General features: G+C 38.2%; 1 protein-coding gene across 2 annotated transcripts in view; it reads left to right on the top strand.

The window, feature by feature from the left end:
- PRMT3 (protein arginine methyltransferase 3) overlaps positions 1-19,552 on the top strand; it is a 57,065-nt gene that overhangs the window by 26,375 nt on the left and 11,138 nt on the right. For both annotated transcript variants that reach the window (XM_029963812.1, XM_029963813.1), the window contains 3 exons: positions 403-481; positions 5,538-5,725; positions 9,454-9,540. In XM_029963812.1, the coding sequence (XP_029819672.1) occupies positions 403-481; positions 5,538-5,725; positions 9,454-9,540 (354 nt within the window). The remainder of the gene's footprint in view (positions 1-402; positions 482-5,537; positions 5,726-9,453; positions 9,541-19,552) is intronic.

The raw sequence follows: 19,552 nt of genomic DNA, 5'->3' as shown, positions 1-19,552 counted from the left end.
CTAAAAGGGATTTTTTTTTTTTTAACCTCCCATTTATTACTAAAAAATCAATACATGCAGCTTTTCACTTGGTTGGAGTTGAATTTAATTTCTTTTGATGTTGTAGGACTCCTCTCCGGTAAATATTGGTGTAAATTGGATATGTATTGTCTATAGTTTATTAATTTAGTGTGTGCTACATCTCTAATTAATCCCAAACTACAGGTATGATACTTTATATAACTGAAGTTTGAAGTGACAATGCTGCTGTTGACAAACTCACCAGGTGCTGGCTCTTCTTGAGGCAAATGGGCATATAAAAAGTTCTTAAAATGTGTTGATAAAATCTACCTGTAGAGTCATTAAATAGGCTGCATAGGAAGTGTAATGATTTCTAAATTCTTTCCCTTCTTCTATAAACAGGGTTATTTCCTTCTCTTTGAGTCAATGCTGGATTCTGTCATCTATGCAAAGGACAAGTACCTGGCAGAGGGAGGCTCAGGTTGGTGCTCAATTCTTTTAATAAATTTAGCTCTGGGGAGAAGCTAAATGAACTCAGAGACTTAGAGTAAGCTATGCATGGATGAGAAAGTTGCCAGTCTCAATGAAAAATGTTTTCATTAATATGAGCTTCAAGGCATTAATTTACTGTATGGGTAATAGAAGAACATTAGATGGGGTATCAAGGTCTCAAATTAATGGTGTTTTTAAGAATAGACAGGCTTATTTATTCTTAAGTACAGTCTGAATTTTTCCTCCCATATTCTTCCCACACATGTGGGCATTTGTTTTCCACTCCCGAAATCCCAGTTTCTGCATAACTGTGAACGGAGGAAAATAAATACTGTCCTGTAGGATGTGATACTGTTTGAGTAAGCTACTATGGATTAGAGAAAAAATCAATAGGGTGTTTCTCTGGAGAGGAACGTTGTGGGGGAGGACACAGTTTCAAACACAAGAGACCACATGAAATAAGTAGTGGAATTAGACTGTTTCAGTTCAGCATGTTTATCCTGGTGGTAATATGCTCTTTTTCTTTATAGTTGGAGGGTAAGGCTGTGACAAAAGGGTTTATTTTGAAGTAGTGTTCTTTTACCCATTTAAGTAGCTTAGACAGTGGCATCTGAAGCACTGTTTAAGTGTCAGTAAATATTAATTCTTCGTTTGATGCAGTTTTCTGCACAAGTTCTGCACGTGCTTTATTCCTTGTGCTTAATTCCTTTGTCAGTATTGTATTTCATATTGACCTTTTCAATCGTAGTCATCAGTCTGGGGTTTTTTTCCCCCTTTGTGCTAACCATGCACATAGTTTCACTACACTGACTTAATGATTGGATTAATGACTGTGTCACAGGGCTTGCTGCAGTGCTTCCCTTTGATTGCAGTGAGCTTTTGTACACTATAGAGTGGAGCCAAAAAAAGGGAGTTTGTGCAGTTGTTCAACATTTGGTCACAAAGCTGAATATACAGACAAGATATGTGTTAGAATATTTAGTAGCCACTTGAACAACATGACAGAGTAAGAGCTTTTTTTGTTTTCAGTAATGTAGAATAGTCCAGCCAGATCAGGAGCACACTGAGTGGTCTGTATGGATACATGCTGATAATTTTACATTGTGACGCAATTAAATTCAAGGACATTCCCTAAAATCATAAGGAATCATTTTGTATTTAGCTACTATTTCCAAAGCCTTCTGAAAAGGGCCAGAATTTTTTGACCTGTGTTGGAACTGTATTGATGGTAAGTTTGCTGTTGGTCTGTGACTCCCAAAGATTCCTTTGAGCAGACAGGATGTGCTGGCTCTGCAATACACTTACCCTTTGTGGTCTGAGAATGGTCTTGGGCCCTTCTTTGACTCTTCACAAAGCACACAGTGTTGTACAGGCACTCATTGGTAAGGCCAGATTTTAATTTTCGTTAACACTGTTTCATTAAGGTGCTTGCAGTTATTGCTCTGCTGCTAGCAGGTCTGGCAGGTCAATGACTGTGTCCAGGATTTGTGAGAAAGCTGCTCAGCAATCAACTTAGCAACACAGACTCTCCTGCAGTGGAGATGAACAGCAGCAGAACTGTGGGCACATGCAAATTCAGATGAACCAAAACTAAGAGCTCACTCTGAGGTAAAGTCTCACCAGAAGAACTTCTAAATCTACTTAATTTTGTTTTAAGCCACTTGGTACTATTAGCCCAAGATCGTTATTACAGAGGTTTGAAAGCTGAAAAAAGCAACAGAAGCAGCTGTGACTTGGCCAGATCTCTCAGTGATTGAGCTGGCAGTAGAGTCCAAATTTCTAGATTTGTGTTCAGTCAGTCATATCATCGTTACTTCAATTTAGCCTACTGGCATGTTGAAGTAGATTATGCCAAACTGTCTAGGGTAATGTGTACAGTATTTAATAGCTTTATTTGGGAACATAAAATTTTTGCTGCCCAGGACCCATCTGTTTGTTCTTTAGAGCTGTTGCTGGAGTATAGGGGTTTTCACACGCTTGATTTCAGCTCCCATTGGTGAGGGGTGACATGGGCAAGGAAGGTGCCATTCAGAACATAATATCGTTTGCTTGTTCACATCAAAACGATGGTGGTATTCACCCAGAGTTATTTCTGTGTATCTGGAGGATTGCTGCCTTACCCTTCAGCGTCCTGAAGTTTGTGAGGCAGTGCTGAGGGATAAAGGATTTCCCGTCATCTCCTGCTCACCACGTGAGCTGTTCCTGGTGACGGATGAGTTGTGGGCACCGAGTCGAGAAGGACACAGATGGTCAAAGCGATGAATCTGGGAGAGCTCTGAGGAGTGTGCGCTTCTGTCCAATCAGCATTTTGCTCATTTCACCTGCAAGGAGGAATAATTATTAAATTAAAGGCTGAATGAGGAAAAAAAAAATGGCAAGTCTGTCAGGATTGCACAGGGAAGTGTTACAGGGCTGCAGAAGGAGCAGAGGATTTCCAAGGGAATTGAGGATAGTGGTGAAATGGCAAATGCGATTTATGCAGATGCTTTTAAACATTTACAAAACTCTACAATATTTTGATGATTAGGCTGATTTTAGATAACATTGCTTACATTTCCAGTCAAACCTCAGTATAGCATATGCTTCTGGATGTGAGTGGGGTTGTAAATTGAGAAGTTAATGTATCACTGCAGTCTTTACCTGAGCCCTGTTGGTGGAACACAGGTTTCTTTTTGTGAAGTCTGAACAGACACTGTCTACTTTTGTTGCTATTAATAGACTAAAGTAAAAATGCAGATTAGATTGGAGCATTTAGTGTTTACATTTGTCCTTGTTCTTGTGCACTTTGTACAATCGATCATGAGCTCCACTGCTGATTTAAGGATTTGCTGTATGAACAAAGAGATTTAATATAAACTGATTATGATCCAGTTCAAATATTTCATGCTTGATAGAGGTTGATTAACTTCTTTTCTGTTTACAGAATGTCCCAGAAATTAGAGCTAGTCTGAGAAAGGAAGATCATAAAGTATTTGATCACTTATTACTGTGGTTTTCATTTTTGTTGCACTGTTTCTAGTACATAAGTGTCTTCTGTAAATAGGGACTGCCTATTTACAGACTGCCAGTCTTTTCATCTCTCTTCTCACCGTACCACTGCATCCTACTAAGTCTATTTCCCTGAAAAATAGTCCCTCAAAGGCTGTTCTCATTTGCTTTTGTTGTCCATGTCACACTGTCTTTTAATTTTTGGAGCATCAGTGGTGGTTCTTGAAGGTTTGAAATGCTGTGAGGTAAAGCCAAGTGTGATGCAGTTGTTACACCAGGTAACAGCAGCATGAAAGCTTTGAGAATTAGACATCCCTTATTGATGGCTCCAGAATCTCCCTGCAAATACTCCTACCACCAGATGTTGATGTTTTGTGCTTGTGTGACAGCTGTCAGGTGTGCTGGAACCAAGGGATTTGTTTCAGACAAGGCAGTTGGAATGTCTTCCTGTTTGAATTCTCATCAAACTGCCTTTTTACTGCTGAGTTAATTGTAGGCTGTTCCTGGAGAAACCTCCTCAGGGTTCCTCAGTTGCAAAGTAGGGGTGATAATAGCCTACCAATAGGATTCCAATTGAAGCTTGCTGATATTTATTCATTCTGTTTTAAACAGTCAGAAAGTGAGAAAGATGACAGTGTGCTTACTTTCAAGTCTTTATATAACAAAAAAAAAGCTTCTTTAAAAAAACTATTCTCTATCATCAATATTTATAAGATTTATTTTGTTTAGGCTACAACTACTCTGGCTATATGAAAGGTCTTATTTCAATTTGTTGTTTCTATCTTCAGCATTGTACAGGGCAGGAGGTACTGCTTTTCTGACTTAACATGCCATACCAATGTTGTCTCCATATCCATTTTGCTGAACTATAATTTTAAACAGAGCAGAAGACAAAATTAATTTTACAGTTCACCAGATTTTGGGGAGGAAAAGAGAAACTTAGCTTCAGTTTTATTAACACTGCCACATTCATGTATTAATTAAAAATAAAATAAAATAAGGTGTTTGTTAGCAGGCGTTTTGCTCTGAAGCCAGATCAAGAATTCAATGTATGTGGCTTTAGAGTCTTTAATACTCTTAAGAAAAAAACCATGGGAATGTCTTTGTGAAAAGAAGCCTTGCTAAATATAAATTGAGTTTCTTTTACTATTTGATAGTGCTACAGACAGCCATGTTCATAGCAGCTCTTCTTTGTGGGTTTTCCAATCATTTGAGATTGCCAAGAGGTTGACTGACTTTGTTGGCAGCTGTTGAAAAGGCAAATGTCAGTCTTCCACTACTGTTTGGAAAAGCTGTAAATAGTTACCTGCTCTGAAGATATTCTTGGGAGAAAAGAAGGCACAAATGTGAAGAATGATAGTGTAAGAATGATAGTTGTTATCCTAAAAGTGGGAGGGAGGGAGTTGATGAGGTTCTCTGCTGTCTGTTGGTTCACTTCCTACACTTCAGGTGCAGACAGAAAAGTGGTTATTCTTTTCCAGTACCCAGAAATAATTTTTTAGGCTATAAGGCAAGTGTCAGCTAGAGCTGATAACAAAAAGGAATAAAACTCTTGAGTAAGAATATTTACTCTTTTCTGCAAGTAAGGTCTTTTCAAAGAGGTTTCTTGTTATTGCAAAGCCCTCACCTGAATTTTCCTTTTGAGTGTCTGCCTACAGTTATTAAATATATTTTAGATCAGTCTTTGTATAGAAGCCAGAATAGGATGTTCCGAATTATTTTCTTCAGACATCAAGTTTCTGATCATTTCCTTGCAGTAGGATTTCAACTACAAAGGTGTTTTGTCATGAATAGGAAATATTATTAAATTTTTGAGTCTAGTCTCCTCTGAGGACTAATGGAACTCTACAAAGTAAAGTAGCAGAAAAAGTGTCTTGTCCTAGTCTCCTCTGAGGACTAATGGAACTCTACAAAGTAAAGTAGCAGAAAAAGTGTCTTGTCCAAGAGCTAAAAAAAATTATTCTGTTTGTTCTTTTAAGATGTTAATCACTTAGAAAAGAAAAAGTCCTCTTTATGTGTGTCTAAAATAAAATTTCACTACTCTCTTTCTTTTACAGTTTATCCTGACATTTGCACCATTAGTCTGGTAGCTGTTGGGGATATGAATAAACATATGGACAAGCTACTTTTCTGGGAAGATGTATATGGCTTCGACATGTCTTGTATGAAGAAAGCTGTAATTCCAGAAGCTGTTGTTGAGGTGCTGGATCCAAACACACTGATATCTTCAACCAGTGTCATTAAGGTACCATACTACTTAATGAATAGTAGTCAGATTAGAAGTTTCCTTGGTTTATGGGGGAGGGGGGAAAAATGCAGGTGGCACACACAAACTTCAGCATCTTCAAAATGATACAAATGCAATAAGGTTCTTGCTGTTAAGACTGGAAGATTTGTATCAGTTGCTTTTTTTTTTACCAACTTTGAGCTTTTAGTAGTCTTCCCTTGTTTAAGTTGTTCTGTCCAATGTTTTCTTCTGTCAAACCCCAAATTAACTTGCATTTTAGTAGGTTACAAGTTGTGGAACTGGAATGTAAACTGTAATATCGTCTCTTCTTTTACTTTGCTTCCCTCTTCACTCAGTGTACTGAGCAAAGGGGCTTCTTATCTATTTCTGTGTTAAGATAGCTGGTGTTACAGGTCCTTTGGACCATCACCCAAAGCTTCATCCAGCCAAATAACCAGGGCTGAAAGTTCCTACAGTACTTCCTGAATTATTTATGCCTGATTTTCTGTCCTGTCTCTTGTAAGGCAGTGTTATGATGAGGAATAGCAGCAAAGTTGGTAGTGATTCATATGAGAGAACATCTACATGTTCCAGAGCACTGACTAGTTTGAACTTGTGGTGAACTTTGTGATTAGTAATAGTTTGAACAGCTCAGATCAATTGAGAGAAGGGCTATTCTAGACCAAGAACATTTTGCCTCAATGGTATTCTAATTATTGTTCATATAGTTACTTTTCTACTATAAAGCACTCAAAGCAGTAATATTACTGCCCTCAGTGGGAATTACCTGTTTAGTAAGGAGGTAATTTCTGTTTAAATGTATTGAAACAGGGGAGGTGCAGCTTAGTTGTAAGTATATCCAAGTGCAAGTTACTTAAGCTTTTCTTGTCTGTGTTTTTATTACAGAGAAGATTTAAAGGTATTAGGTTTTTTAAACTGGGTATTCAAATAAAGGAAGTGCTGAGACTCAGTTGTTGAAATACACTTTATAGTCCTGTCATAGTAGGGAAGGTAAATTCCAGCCTTAGTGAATGAGCGTGCACGAAACAAAGGTACTGAGGTCGAGAATCTAAGTAGTAACTGTTTGCCATTTGACAGTTTTGGTGGTGCAATGAGTGAGTGATCAGTTTGTTAGGCAAGCAAATAAATTAAAACAACATATCAACCTGAAGAGTGTTGATAACAATAACTGAAGTTAAATATGTCCAATGCAGTTTATAAACCATGGTCATTTCAGAAGCAAAATGCTTTACTAGTAATAGTGCACACATGTCTCTTTGTAATACATATGCTGTTCATGAGAAGTCACTGTCCAGCTCAGAGGTATGGGCTTAGCAAATTTTATCATCATGCAGCCTGTAGCATAACTGTTAATGGCTTTATGCTCATTTGTTCTCATTAGCCATCATGGTTTTTAAAATAGCTCAAAATCAATGCGTGTGTTTGTTTGCTGGAGTTTCAATGCAAAGTAGTAAAATTGATGAGTTGAGCAACAATGGCATTATAGGTAAATTGTTTGAATCAATAGCCATTCCGCAGAACAAATGGACTATATTTTGTAGGGTAAGTTTAAAAATGTTCCAATTTATCATTATGATTATTGCAGAAGATACTTTGGTGTGTTTGTTCAGATCAGGTGCTGCTTGTTTTATATAGTTCATAAGGTAACTTTTCTGGAAGCAAAACATTCCCTAAGAAAGATGAGGCAGTGTGAAGAATCATAGAAAGCTTTGGATTAAAGCTCATCCAGTCCCACCCCCTGCCATGGGCAGGGACACCTTCCACTAGCCTAGGTTGCTCACAGCCCCATCCAACCTGGCCTTGGACACTTCTGGGGATGGGGCAGCCACAGCTTCTCTGGGCAACCTGTGCCAGGGCCTCCCCACCCTCAGGTGCAGCACTTTGCACTTGGTCTTGTTAAACCTCATGAGAGGCCCAATTCTGTAGCTTGTCCAGGCCCCTCTGGGCACACCTGTCCTCCAGGTGTGTCACCTGCACCGCTCAGCTTACTGAGGGGGAACTCAGTTTCTTGCTCTTGGGGATTACCAGCTCTTGTGCACTATGGGAGACTTCCTTAAATACATGCCAGCTCTGAACACTCCCTTTCCTAAAGTTCAGGGGCTTAGCTTTACCCCTTACCTGACCCATATCCCTTGGGACTGTGTATTCCACCAGTGCATGATCACTGCAGCCCAGGCTGCCTCCAGTCTTGATGTCCCCAGTTAGTTTGCCTACGTTGGTGACCATCAGTATCCCATTCCCTCTGATAGGGCTGTCTGTTTTTTGGCTCAGAAAGTTATCCCCCATGCATTCCAGGAGTCTCCTGGATTGCCTACATATATGCTTTTAACTTTAGTAGTATATGATATTTTTGGATAAAGCATTTTTAACTGAGTATGTAAACTAATGAACAGAGAAAAGATCTGGTGGAATTGTTATGAACAGCTGAAAACTGAAGCTTATTCTTCTATGAAAGCTCTGATTTCAGATAGATATAAAAGTAAAAAATTAGACTATCGAAATGAAAGTTACAATTTGTGCAGTGCAAAATCCTGCAGAGGGGAAGGAAGAATAACCCCAGCAGAGGCTGGGGGCCTACTGGCTGGAAAGCAGCTTTGCAGAGAGGAATTTGGGTTAACATCAAGTGGACCATGAGCCAGCAAAACACACCTTTGTGGCAAAGTCAACAACCAGCAGCCTCCTAGACTGCGTTAGGAAGAAGACTTAGGACCAGCAGCTCAAGAGAGATGCATCTTCTCTTGCACCCCAGGGAGCTGGCTGTACCCCAGGGAGGTGAATTCTGTAGTACTGTGTCCAACCCTGAGTTCCCCAATGCAAGAGTGAGGTGACTGTCCTGGAGTGAGTCTGAAGACTGCAAAGGTGGTGAAGGGGCTGGAGCATCTCTGATGTGGGCAGAGGTGGAAAGAGCTGGAATTGTTTTGTGTGGAGAAGACTCAGGGGAAATTTTGCCAATGTGTGTAAATTCCTGGTGGTGGTGGTGGTGAATACAGGAGGTGGGGCCAGACTCAGACTCATTGCAGCAGTGCTCAGGGGCAGGACAAGAAGCAGTGGGCACAGATTGATCTCCAGGCAGTTACCTTTAAAGATTAGGAAACACTTTTACTGTGAGGACATTTGAGCAGTGGTACAGCATGCCCAGAGATGTTGCTGAGTCTCTATCCTTGGAGATTTTCAGAAGCTGTTTGGACATGGTCCTGAGCAACCTGCTGTAGCTGACCCTGTTTTGAGCAGGGCAGTGGACTTAGTGATCTCCTAAGGTCCCTTTCAACCTCAGTTATTCTATGATCAATACAAAACCAGTCTGGGAAATTGAAAAAGGCCAGCTTTAACCCATATCAGTGTCATACTGTAGTTCACTATGCGACTGCAGGAACAAGGGGTAAAACAGGTAAAGGTGCCTGTGGAAGCTACTTACACTCAACAACGGGTAGCTGTCACCAAGGAGCAACTTCCCTTTCCTCATTCCCTGAACAGAATGTGTCTAGTTTCATACCACTGCTAGTCAGTGTCTGGTTATTTGGGCACGTGAGGAAAAGGAGTTAGAGGTATTTTGTCACATGGAATTAGATGGTTTGTAAGTCTCTCCCATTTTTGGAGAGCTGAATTAGTATTGCCCTATAAAAGTTGTCCTATTGCAGGACCGACTGAACAACCTTCATCCAAAGGGAGATCTTAATTGACATTAATCACTGTTACTGACAGAATTTTATTCTTCTTTTTGACAGCATATCGACTGTAATACTGCATCCTCTCCAGACTTGGAATTCTCTTCAGATTTCACCCTGAGCATTACAATGAGCACAAAGTGCACGGTAAGACAGTTTTAGTTTCTTCATATATGGTCAGTATTGCACTGGACTGAGAGACAATGCACTAATTATGCTTCATTTATCATCAGTCCTTGCCTTGAAACATTCATTTCTGCAGTATAGAGGTGTCAAATAAGCCCTTTCTGTAAAGAGAGATGGATATAAAACTCCAGTGATAGTGTTACAGGATAATAGAGGTGGATGAGGAGAGGGAAAGGTAAGGAGCTGTAGCATTAGAATCATTCTGTTTTGTTCTCTAGCCCATTTTCTGAAGTACAAGTTTTCTGTTCAGACATGTTGTTTCCCCTGTGCTCAAGAGTGATGCAGTCACTGCTCTCAGAAGAGCTTTTCTGAGTTTAGTAAAAATGTGAAAAACAAAGTAGAAATGGGAAAGGTGTAGATTGTAGCTAGTGTGTTGAACACCCAGCAGTTCATATGGCAAAGAGAGCTTCTCCAACAGGGAGGTTCATGAACTTTGGATGTGAAAGCTGGGGGGAACAAATACAGCATTAGGTTCAGAATCTGATAACCAGGGTTTTTACTATATATGTTTTATTTATTGTATGCAAGTTAGTATTTGCATTTTATGTAAATTATTGTGACTTAGTTCAACAGAACACTAATTCTAGAAAGGGTGTGGAATTCGGTTGGAGGGGAGTTGTAATTACAGTGAGCACAAACTATTCATCTTAGTTTTACAGATTATGCTGCATTAAATAGAGTGAAGAATCTCAGCAAACCTAAATGTGATATCACTCAATTGAGTTTTTGTCTATCAGACACTAGTCAGTGTGAAAAGAAAGAAAAGAAGAAAGAAAGTTTTCAATCTGAGCTTTAGAATTAAATGAAAACTCTGTACTAGGGCATATTTCAAACACTTCTTTGAAGTTGTGCCGACATTGTTCAGTATGAATTCCCATAAATACACATTCATTCTATGACATTTCTTCATTCAGTATCTGGTAGTTATGAGAAAATGGAGAAACACTGATTTTTTTTTTTTTATTGATGAAACATGTCCCTCTTTTTCTTCAAGGGCTCATGCAATTTGTGTTGTGTATTTTGTGTTACATTTTTGAAGTATGAGTCAGGGAAGATACCTAAATATTTTTATTTAACATACTTCATTGGGAGGGTGTGAGTGACTTCTGAAATAAAGATGTTAGGAATGTGTTTAAAGCTAAAATAAATTAGGTATTCCAACATGAACATTTAGAAGTGTTTAGATTGATGCCTCTGTGAGGATACCTTTATGACTTGACTTAGTTTTGGTGCACAACTTGCTTCTTTTGGTGGAATAAGTGATAAAAGTATCAATTAGAAGGATTTTTGTCCTGCCATTAGGCAGGACAGTTGGGATAAAGATGAGGTACAGATGACAAAGTCTGGTGTTAGCTTGGCTAAGTAATGCATTGAGTTTTTAAACACTACATTATAAGCAAAGGCAGGATGGCCTAGTTTTTATAGATTTTTATTGTCTCAGTAATTTGCTTTTATATTCAATGCAGATTATAAATGCTTTCTGTAATTTATTAAAATATCCTCCTCAAATTTGACAAAAGTTTGCATTAGGCTCTGAGATCTGTAGTAAAAACTAAACTTTTTGCAGTCTAGTGTATTGTGAAACTCTTGCTGGAGTTTCATGCTTAGCTTTAAGTCACATCTCAGTTACCACCCTAAAATGGTGATTGTTGGCTAATATTTATTATACTGTGATTAAGTCTGCCTGAACTGGTTTATTTGGATTTGCACGTGTATAAGAAGAAGAGATGCAGACTTCCTCTGATACACACACAAAAAATATGTTTCTGTATGATGTAAACCACTTAAGCTGATAAGAAAGTCTTGGATACCTACATCAAACAAAGGAATTCCTATTTTTGGATGAGTCTAGGTGTTAGTCCATGCTGCTGCATTTGCCAGTGTTTTTGCTAAGAGCCTGCATAAGAGTTTGTTGGTGTCCTAAAGTGAAATTTTCCCCTGTATATAGTTTAAATCATTGTTATAATTTTGAATTAGCAGATGCGTACAAATACTTCATATTTATTTGTCAATTGTCACCAAATTAAGTAAAGACACAGTAACATCTTGGGTTTTATTAAATGGAAATCTGCGTGTTTTATTGTGCATACACAAAAAAAACCCCTCCTGTTTTTAGTTGTCATCAACCCATAGGATAATTCTAGTTGCCTCAAGGCAGGGTCAGATTTGACTTGAGATCAAGCTCCACTGCAGCCCTGGTTTGATTTTCTTAATATGACCACATTTAAATAACTGATTCAACAGAAATCTTCGCAAAATCTTGGCCATCTTTGATGTTCGGGTAAAGTAAAATAGCTTATTTTATAAATACTGTTTTTCCCAGCACCACACTCTTACGGAAACTTCATTTCTCTTCTGTGATTCTGTGGTATCATTGACTTATAAATCAAGATGTATACCTGCATTTTATGACTTCCAGGGAGAAGGGGAGGGAAGTGGGGGAAGAGCAGTGTTTCTGAAATTTTGCAGCAAATGCAGGTTCTAAAAAATGATCATAATGCTGTAAAGTATTTTGCACTTCATCATTTAGGTTTATTGACACTTTGAGTGAAATTTCCAGTCTTTCTGTGATGGATTGTAGAAGTTTAGTTGAGAGTTGACAGTTCATCCATCATATCAGGCTGCCTAACCTTGCAGTAAATGAACAATAAAAGTCCATTATTTATGTTGAGAATTTTTGAGGAGATGCTTTAAGATTGCAATTTTTCCTTTGAAAAATAATATTTAATGTTTTTCTTGTTTGCTTAAGTGTTTTGTTTTTCTATTGGCTTTTCATTTTCTGCACAAAAAGAGAAAGTTGCTTATATTTCCCCACAATCCTATGGTTTTGTACTTGTCTCTTATGATTTCTGCAGGTTTGTGTTAAAATGTTTGAAATACAAACATTTTAAAATATTTTTGTTTTATTTACAATAAAATATTCCACAAAAATGGCAATTTGGAAATCCATCCTTGTATGCTTGTGTATATCTGGGTTTTTTAAACTCACAACCTAAAGTTCATTTCAAAGCAGCTTTTTCTCAGCCATGGAAGTGTGGAAACGGATTTGGTTGTCTTATTCATTGTTGCCATCAACAGCAAAACTAATATCAGACCAGTGTTACCATGAGAAACAGAACCAAACAAGTGGAAAACTTGGGTGCACATTGATCTGTTAATTGTTCTGGGGATCCTATTGCAGATCAGCATAAGGTAGACATTCTTACATTGAAATGTGTCAGCAGCACAGCATGAATGCAGGGTTGCTGTTGCTGAACTTGTTTTTGCAGCAGCTTTGCACTGATGGGAAGTAATTTAGCAAGTATTCAGAGAAAAGAGTTATGGACTCTTTTTTATGAGTTGGAGTATGTAACATAATGGTTTCAGAGCTGAACGTTGAGCTGACAGCCCTGGAGGCAATGGCCACAGAAGTGTCTGTGGCTTCCTCCCATCAACCTGTGTGCAGGGCTATGGTAGCAGGACAGTAAGTTGTAAAAGCTGGCAGGAATCAGAACCATAATGCAGTTTTTTTACCAGCTCATTGTCACGTTTGCTCTGACTACGACTTGGAACACCTCCAGGATCCCTCAGGCAGGAGAGGCTGCACTTCACATTTCTGTGGCAAAATCACAGAATGGTTTGGGTTGGAAGGGACTCAAAAGGTCATCTTGTTCCAACCCCCCTGCCATGGGCAGGGATGCCACCCACTGGATCAGGTTGCCCAGAGCCCCGTCCAACCTGGCCTTGGACACTTCCAGGGATGGGGCATCCACAGCTTCTCTGGGCAACCTGTGCCAGGGCCCACCGCCCTCGCAGTAAGAATTTTTTCCTAGTACCTAATCTAAATCTCTCCTCTTTTAGTTTAAAACCCCCTTGTCCTATCATTACCTGCACATGTAGAAAGATGTTAAATTCCTCTAAAATCTGTCCTTGGTTTTTCCTCAGTAGACAATAGGCTGACTGTTTTCTGGTTGTGAAGACATGAAGCCCAGACGGCTTGAGCTTGTGTGAAACAGGAAAACTAGGCAGTTCACAAAACCCAAGGGCATAGCACTGGCACATTGATCTATCTGTCCTCCCACCTATAAATTATTTGAAATTACTCTCATACTTTGTATGACGAAAAAAAGGACCTATCAGAGTATTAAGCTGTGCTTGTAAGAGATCAGCCTCATGTCTTGCTGTAGGTGCATCTTGAGTGTATTGCAGATGATCCTGCAATGTATCGAGTCATATCCTTAAAAATGCTTAAGGCTCTAAATAGCTTTTTCTTCCAGATGTTCAAGAAATTATCAAGTCTTCAAGAAAAAAAATCCTAATGAACTTGAAAATATGAAATGATTGAGCAAAAAAAGAGTATTTTAAATGTGACCTTCTGTGTGATGCTCAGTCTTTCAAAAGTTATGGGGGGGTTTAGTTATGGCTTTTTTCAGAGCACATATTGTTTCTGTTAATTTTTCCTTTATTCCTGGCATGGTTTGCCACAAAGCAGTCTCTTCCAGCATTAATTTTATTTATCAGTATTAGCTTTCAAAGATTGAAGATTTTCAAAGCATGGAACGATTGCATGGAATCATTATATGAAAACATTCCAAAGCACTTTTTTGCAAACTGACTTGATTTCAGTCTTACAAACATAATGGCCAAAAAAAAATTTAATTAGGCTGCAAAAGTGCATTTTGCTGGTAAAGAGCTAAGGTTTGTCACTGCTGATTTTAATGAGACATCTGGCTAATATCAGTCAGTAGATGCTGCTAGAAAAATACTCCATTAATTGTATTCCAAGTTGATCACTGTGTGAGCTTTTGAGATAAAATATAATGGTGATTACCCTCAGTATAGAAATCAATTGACAAACTTTCTCTTTTGTTTGCGAGCATTTCCCCTGTGAGTCCATCGAGGTTGATCTTTCCTAGCTGAATAACAATATCCCCTAAGAGGAAAATGGCAGTATCTCTTCATTGCTCCCAGGAGATGTTGTCAAAGAGCAGGGGATGTGTATAAAAAGTGGGAGGGAGGAAGGGGGTGAAAGAAGGATAATGAACCAGAGGACGTGACTGATGTATTAAAACCTTCAGGAAGGAAATGGAAGTTAAGGTGACTAGAGAAAATTATTCTGACTAAATTCTTCTTAAATGTTAAGATAGTTTCATTTCTTAACATCCAGTCATCCACTTTGGAGCCAACAATAAGTATTAACATAGGAGTCTTTGGTTCTCACACTTGGTGAGAAACTGAATTTTTTAAGCTAGAAGTTGGAAATCTGGATTTGAGTACCACAGTTAAACAGACCTTGAATGCCTGATTTCTGAGTAAAGGAAATACTACTCCACCATGTTACAAAGCAGGATTTCTCCTTCTCGTTTATTATCTGTAGCCTCCTCTGCAGTGAGCTCCAGATTCTTAATCTTTAAAACACAAAATTATTGGGTTTTAATAGCCAGGGATTTCTTTTCCCTGTGATAAAAACGCAGCAACTCTGCTGCATGGACGACAAACATTCCATCTCCATGCTTGGATAAACTCCATCAAAAGCACATTATCTCCCACTTCTGTGGCCAGCTGTCTAATTGTATTTGTTGTAGCCACTCACTGTTGGAACATGATACTACTGAAGAGCAAGAATGATAAATTACTCACTGTAGGTGATAGTGATGATGATAATTTTTAATTTCCTTGCTCCTAAGTGAATTGGTAAGGTTGCCTTTGAGTTCTCACAAGGAAACAAGCAGTCTCATTTGTTTTGTCCTGTTAAAATGCTGCGTGCACAGCCAGCCATTTTCTTTAGGAAAAAAAGCCTTTGTGTCAGATATATTTGAATTAAAATTTAGACTCTTTTTCCCATTTCAGCTAAGGGCTCTAAGTGGAAGACTATAAATTATATGTACTAATACTAATTTATTACATATGTTAAGGCTTTTTGTGACTTTAATATATTTGGTGCATGTTATGTGAATAAATGGGGAGAAAAATAGTCTCGAAATTATTTATCCATGGGGGAAGAAATAGGTTGAAGAGAAGTGAATCTTACTTGGGAGGATGTGCTTAATTTACAGGATTTTCCTGTTTGCATGAACACCTTAGGAACCCTCAGTGATGGATGAAGACCTTAAGCTGCATGAGCTCTCCATCAAAATGTGGGTTTGACAAAATCAGGTAGAAGTTAGTGGCTGCTATTTTAATTTCAGGAATCTTTTATTCTTAGTTGAGTGAGCTTTTTGTTGACCTTTCTGGGATGTTGCTTTGCAGTGTCAGTAATGTATTTCTATTTCTAAATGTTTCCTTTGTTCTTTATTACACGTTCTTAGTCGCCTGGGTAAATATATTGACTTTCTTTTGGAGTTGGAGTTTTTGTCCTCATAGCTCAGCTTTTCTCCTGGCAAGTTATTGGAGAAGAGGAAGAATAATATTTTGGTAGTGTTTCCTAATATTTAACATCCTTTGAGATTAGAGCATATGTCAGGCTGGAGCTGTAGTTATTTATTACCAGTTTAGAAGTCATTATTTTTGTTTTCCTCTTTCATGGTATTCAAGAGACTGCCACTTGAAAGATTTTTCCAGAGCAGGTTTAAGTTCTCACTGATTAGTTTTTGGTGAAGTTGTAAATGAACTGTCAAAGGTGGAGCAAAAAGATGAGGGAAGTTACAGTAGGAGAAATAACTGTTGTCATTATGCTTAAAAAAAAAACAAACAACCAAGAAGAAAAAGAAACAAAGTCAGTAGTTGTAAAACATCATCTAGAATTTATGGGGGAGTTATTTGCATGTTCTTTTTCTTTAGTTTGACTTCCTGTAAAAAAAGATGTCACCTTTAATGAAAATCTGGCCAGCCCTATATTTCATTTTAATACACTTGTGTCTGTGATTGCTTCTAGTGTGCCAGTTAAGTGATTTTTGTTTTCATCATATTTTGCTGCATATGATAAATTATACAACAAGAGGGGAGGACTTAATCTTCCTTCAAGCTGTAAACATTGGAGATCTTAGTTTGTAGTATTGCATATTTAATAGATGTACGTGATTATTATGGCTACTGCAGTTTGTGGTAGCGTTCAAAAGTGAAATGAAAAGAAAATATTTCGAACTTCACTTTTACAGAATTATTTCTCTGAAATGCACTTGAAAATAAAACATGTATTGTGCATTTTGGCATAAAGCCACCAACAAGTAATGAATGAAAAAAGAGAAGAAGCTAAGATGTGAGGGAAGATATAAACTCCTTAAAAGAAGATAGTAAGTAACCAAACCCACAATTTTATAGTAGTTTATTATTATCAAGTATTTCAACTTTGATTTGTGTTGGTTTTTAGATTTGTAAGATTTTGTTTTTATTAAATATACAAGACTACTGACTGTAGATAAAATTGTGGAAAACATCATCTGCATGTACTTTACTTCAGACCCTTTTTTCCCTTTTCCCAGCACATTTATGTGGGGTACCAGATCATTTCTGGAGGGGTGCAGTGCTTACACTAGTACACCTTAAAAGTGATAGTGATTGTTTTGTTTTAGGGGTTTTTTGAGTGTGTTGAAACAGACTTCTTAGTGCTGCCAGACATTTTAGTTTTGCACAGCTCTTTCAAGGAGAGCACCAGACATGAGCTCAGCTGGCTGGAGCGTGGTGCTGATAATGCCAAGGTTGCAGGTTCCATCCTTGTATGGGCTGTTCACATAAGAGTTGGACTCGATGATCCTCATGGGCCCCTTCCAACTCAGGGTATTCTGTGATTCCTGCTGCTTCATGTAGAAGCAGAAATTCTAATGCTTTATAGAAAGCTTTTTGCGAAACACTGAGAGGACAAATAATAAAGCATTGCACCTTTGTATCCTTCAATACTTTTCCAGAGGCATTAAATGGTGGAATCGTGTAGGTTGGAAAAGATCTTTGAGTCCAGCCATTCCCCCAGCACTGCCAAGTCCAGCACTAAACCATGTTCCCAGGTGCCACATTCACATGACTTTTAAATCCCTCCAGGAATGGTGACTCCACTCCTTCCCTGGGCAGTCTGTTCCACATGTAATCTAACACATGAAATCTTCCATGTGAAATCAAAAAGAGGAAAAGAAGAAGGTAGTTAATGTAGACTGGAGTTACTGGGAGGCTTTAGCATAGACTTGAGCTTACTCTTATTCCCTCAGTATCTGCAAAGAACTGTGTTTCTGTTGAACTGCAGGTTTAAACTTTTTTAGTTTCTTATATTACAGGGTCAGCCATAGGCTGGGTGCATCAAAGTGGGATATATTTATTCTGTGCTTTTTCACTCTCTGTGTTTTCTCAACTGCAGTTGGGTTGTAGACAAATTTTGCAAGTAGTCAGTAACTACTGGGTTTGGTGTTGGATTTCTTTAATATGAGGGAAGAGATTGCTATGTGGAGATTAAACATAGTGTTGGTAAGTGATGGCAGGTTGCCTAAAAACATTTGTTAAAAGCAAATTGCGTAGTTGTAACCAATTTCACGAAGAAAATCATCAAACCAAGTGTTTGGTTCTTTTAGCTGGCTCAAAACCATTTTGAAAATGTATTAATGAAAGATACTCATTAGACTTCTCAATTGCAATATGTGTTCTTACAGTTAGTTTTCAAAACATCATTCAAACTCTCTCCTCTATGTATTTAACTTAAAATATATGACTTCTGTTTTGCTATGTAGGACTGTGTAGGTTACCTGTTGACACAACTCACTGGAGTACATGTTTTGATTTTGGGATGCCTCCACTGCCCAGTTTTAACTGACAGAATTTTGGGAAATGCCTGAAGCTGTTCACAGGAGCTTATCCTTAGGAACTTGAGTAATAATATTTTTCTATGTTTTCTTTCTTTTGGCTCAACAATTATTTCACTATTCTATACTGAAGGACATTATCCATTTTAGAACATAACAAAAAGAAATGAATGTATCAGTGTAGAACTCTTGCTCTCTGTAATCCCTGGACCTCTGATTAAGGTGGTCTTTATGATGTAATAATTACTGTTACTACCTCTTGATTAGAGACTCAAAGTCAGTGGTTCGGGTTATTTCAGATAGAGAAACTTGTTACTATGAAGTGGTTATTTATCCTAGTCATTTACAGAAGATACAAAGCCTGTTTCCCTGAACACCGGAGGCAGCAGGGGACAGTTTTGCTTGTAACTGAGTTTCTTTGCAACCCGAGCTTGTCCCCAAAAAATAGTAGTGTGGGGAAGTTTTCTCAGGGTAGCATATAGGGTGTTTCTGTTACCTCTTGTTACCAAGTGTATAGATCCTTGACTGTGGTCTGTCTGCTTGGAGCTTTTAGCTTTTTGATCCAAGATGTGGCTTGATAGTCTTGTTTTCTCTGGAAACCAGATTTTTTCTCCTCGATGTATTTTTGTTGTCACAACCTTGTTTTCCTGATCTTATCTTAGTGATCTTATCTTAGGTCTTATTTGTAAGCATACCAGCAGTATTGACCTGATGATGGAAAAATATTTTTATGGCTTAGTAGATCTCTGACTAATGTCCAGAAAACATTGTGCATCAATAAAAGTAGTCTGATGGGTCAATAAAACTTTGTCAAAACCTTCTCAATCTTTACTCAAAAAGGCATATTAGAGGCAAGGCTGTAATTCTCTTGGGAATGAGATTCTCAGCATTGAGTGATAGGACTTTACTGAAGGACTGGAAGAGTCACTGTTTATACTGTCTGATGCTCATTTGTCTTGAAGATCTGTTGCTGTCTCCATAGTTATTTTTTTTTTTTAACTCTTTGGCCAGATTAGAATTTGGAACTTACCAGGCTTCTCTGGAGTGCTCTTGGTCTCAAAGCTAACATAGGTGCTTTAGCATTGTTTTACTGCTTTAACACATTGTATTCTCCACTGTGTTGGTGAAATCTGTTCTGGGTTTAGACTAGAGAGGAAAAAACCAGAATGGCCTAGCTGTTATTCAGATTATATATTTCATAATGATAAAACCCTATACCCCTTAATTTTGTAAGCACATTTGACTTTCTTTTTCCTTCACAATCTATGTGT

Source organism: Manacus vitellinus, unplaced genomic scaffold, assembly GCF_001715985.3.
Source record: "Manacus vitellinus isolate BGI_N305 unplaced genomic scaffold, ASM171598v3 scaffold_63_pilon, whole genome shotgun sequence".
NCBI classification, from domain to species: domain Eukaryota; kingdom Metazoa; phylum Chordata; class Aves; order Passeriformes; family Pipridae; genus Manacus; species Manacus vitellinus.
Note: the sequence above shows the minus strand (reverse complement) of the source record. Positions and strands in the feature narration are given on the sequence as shown.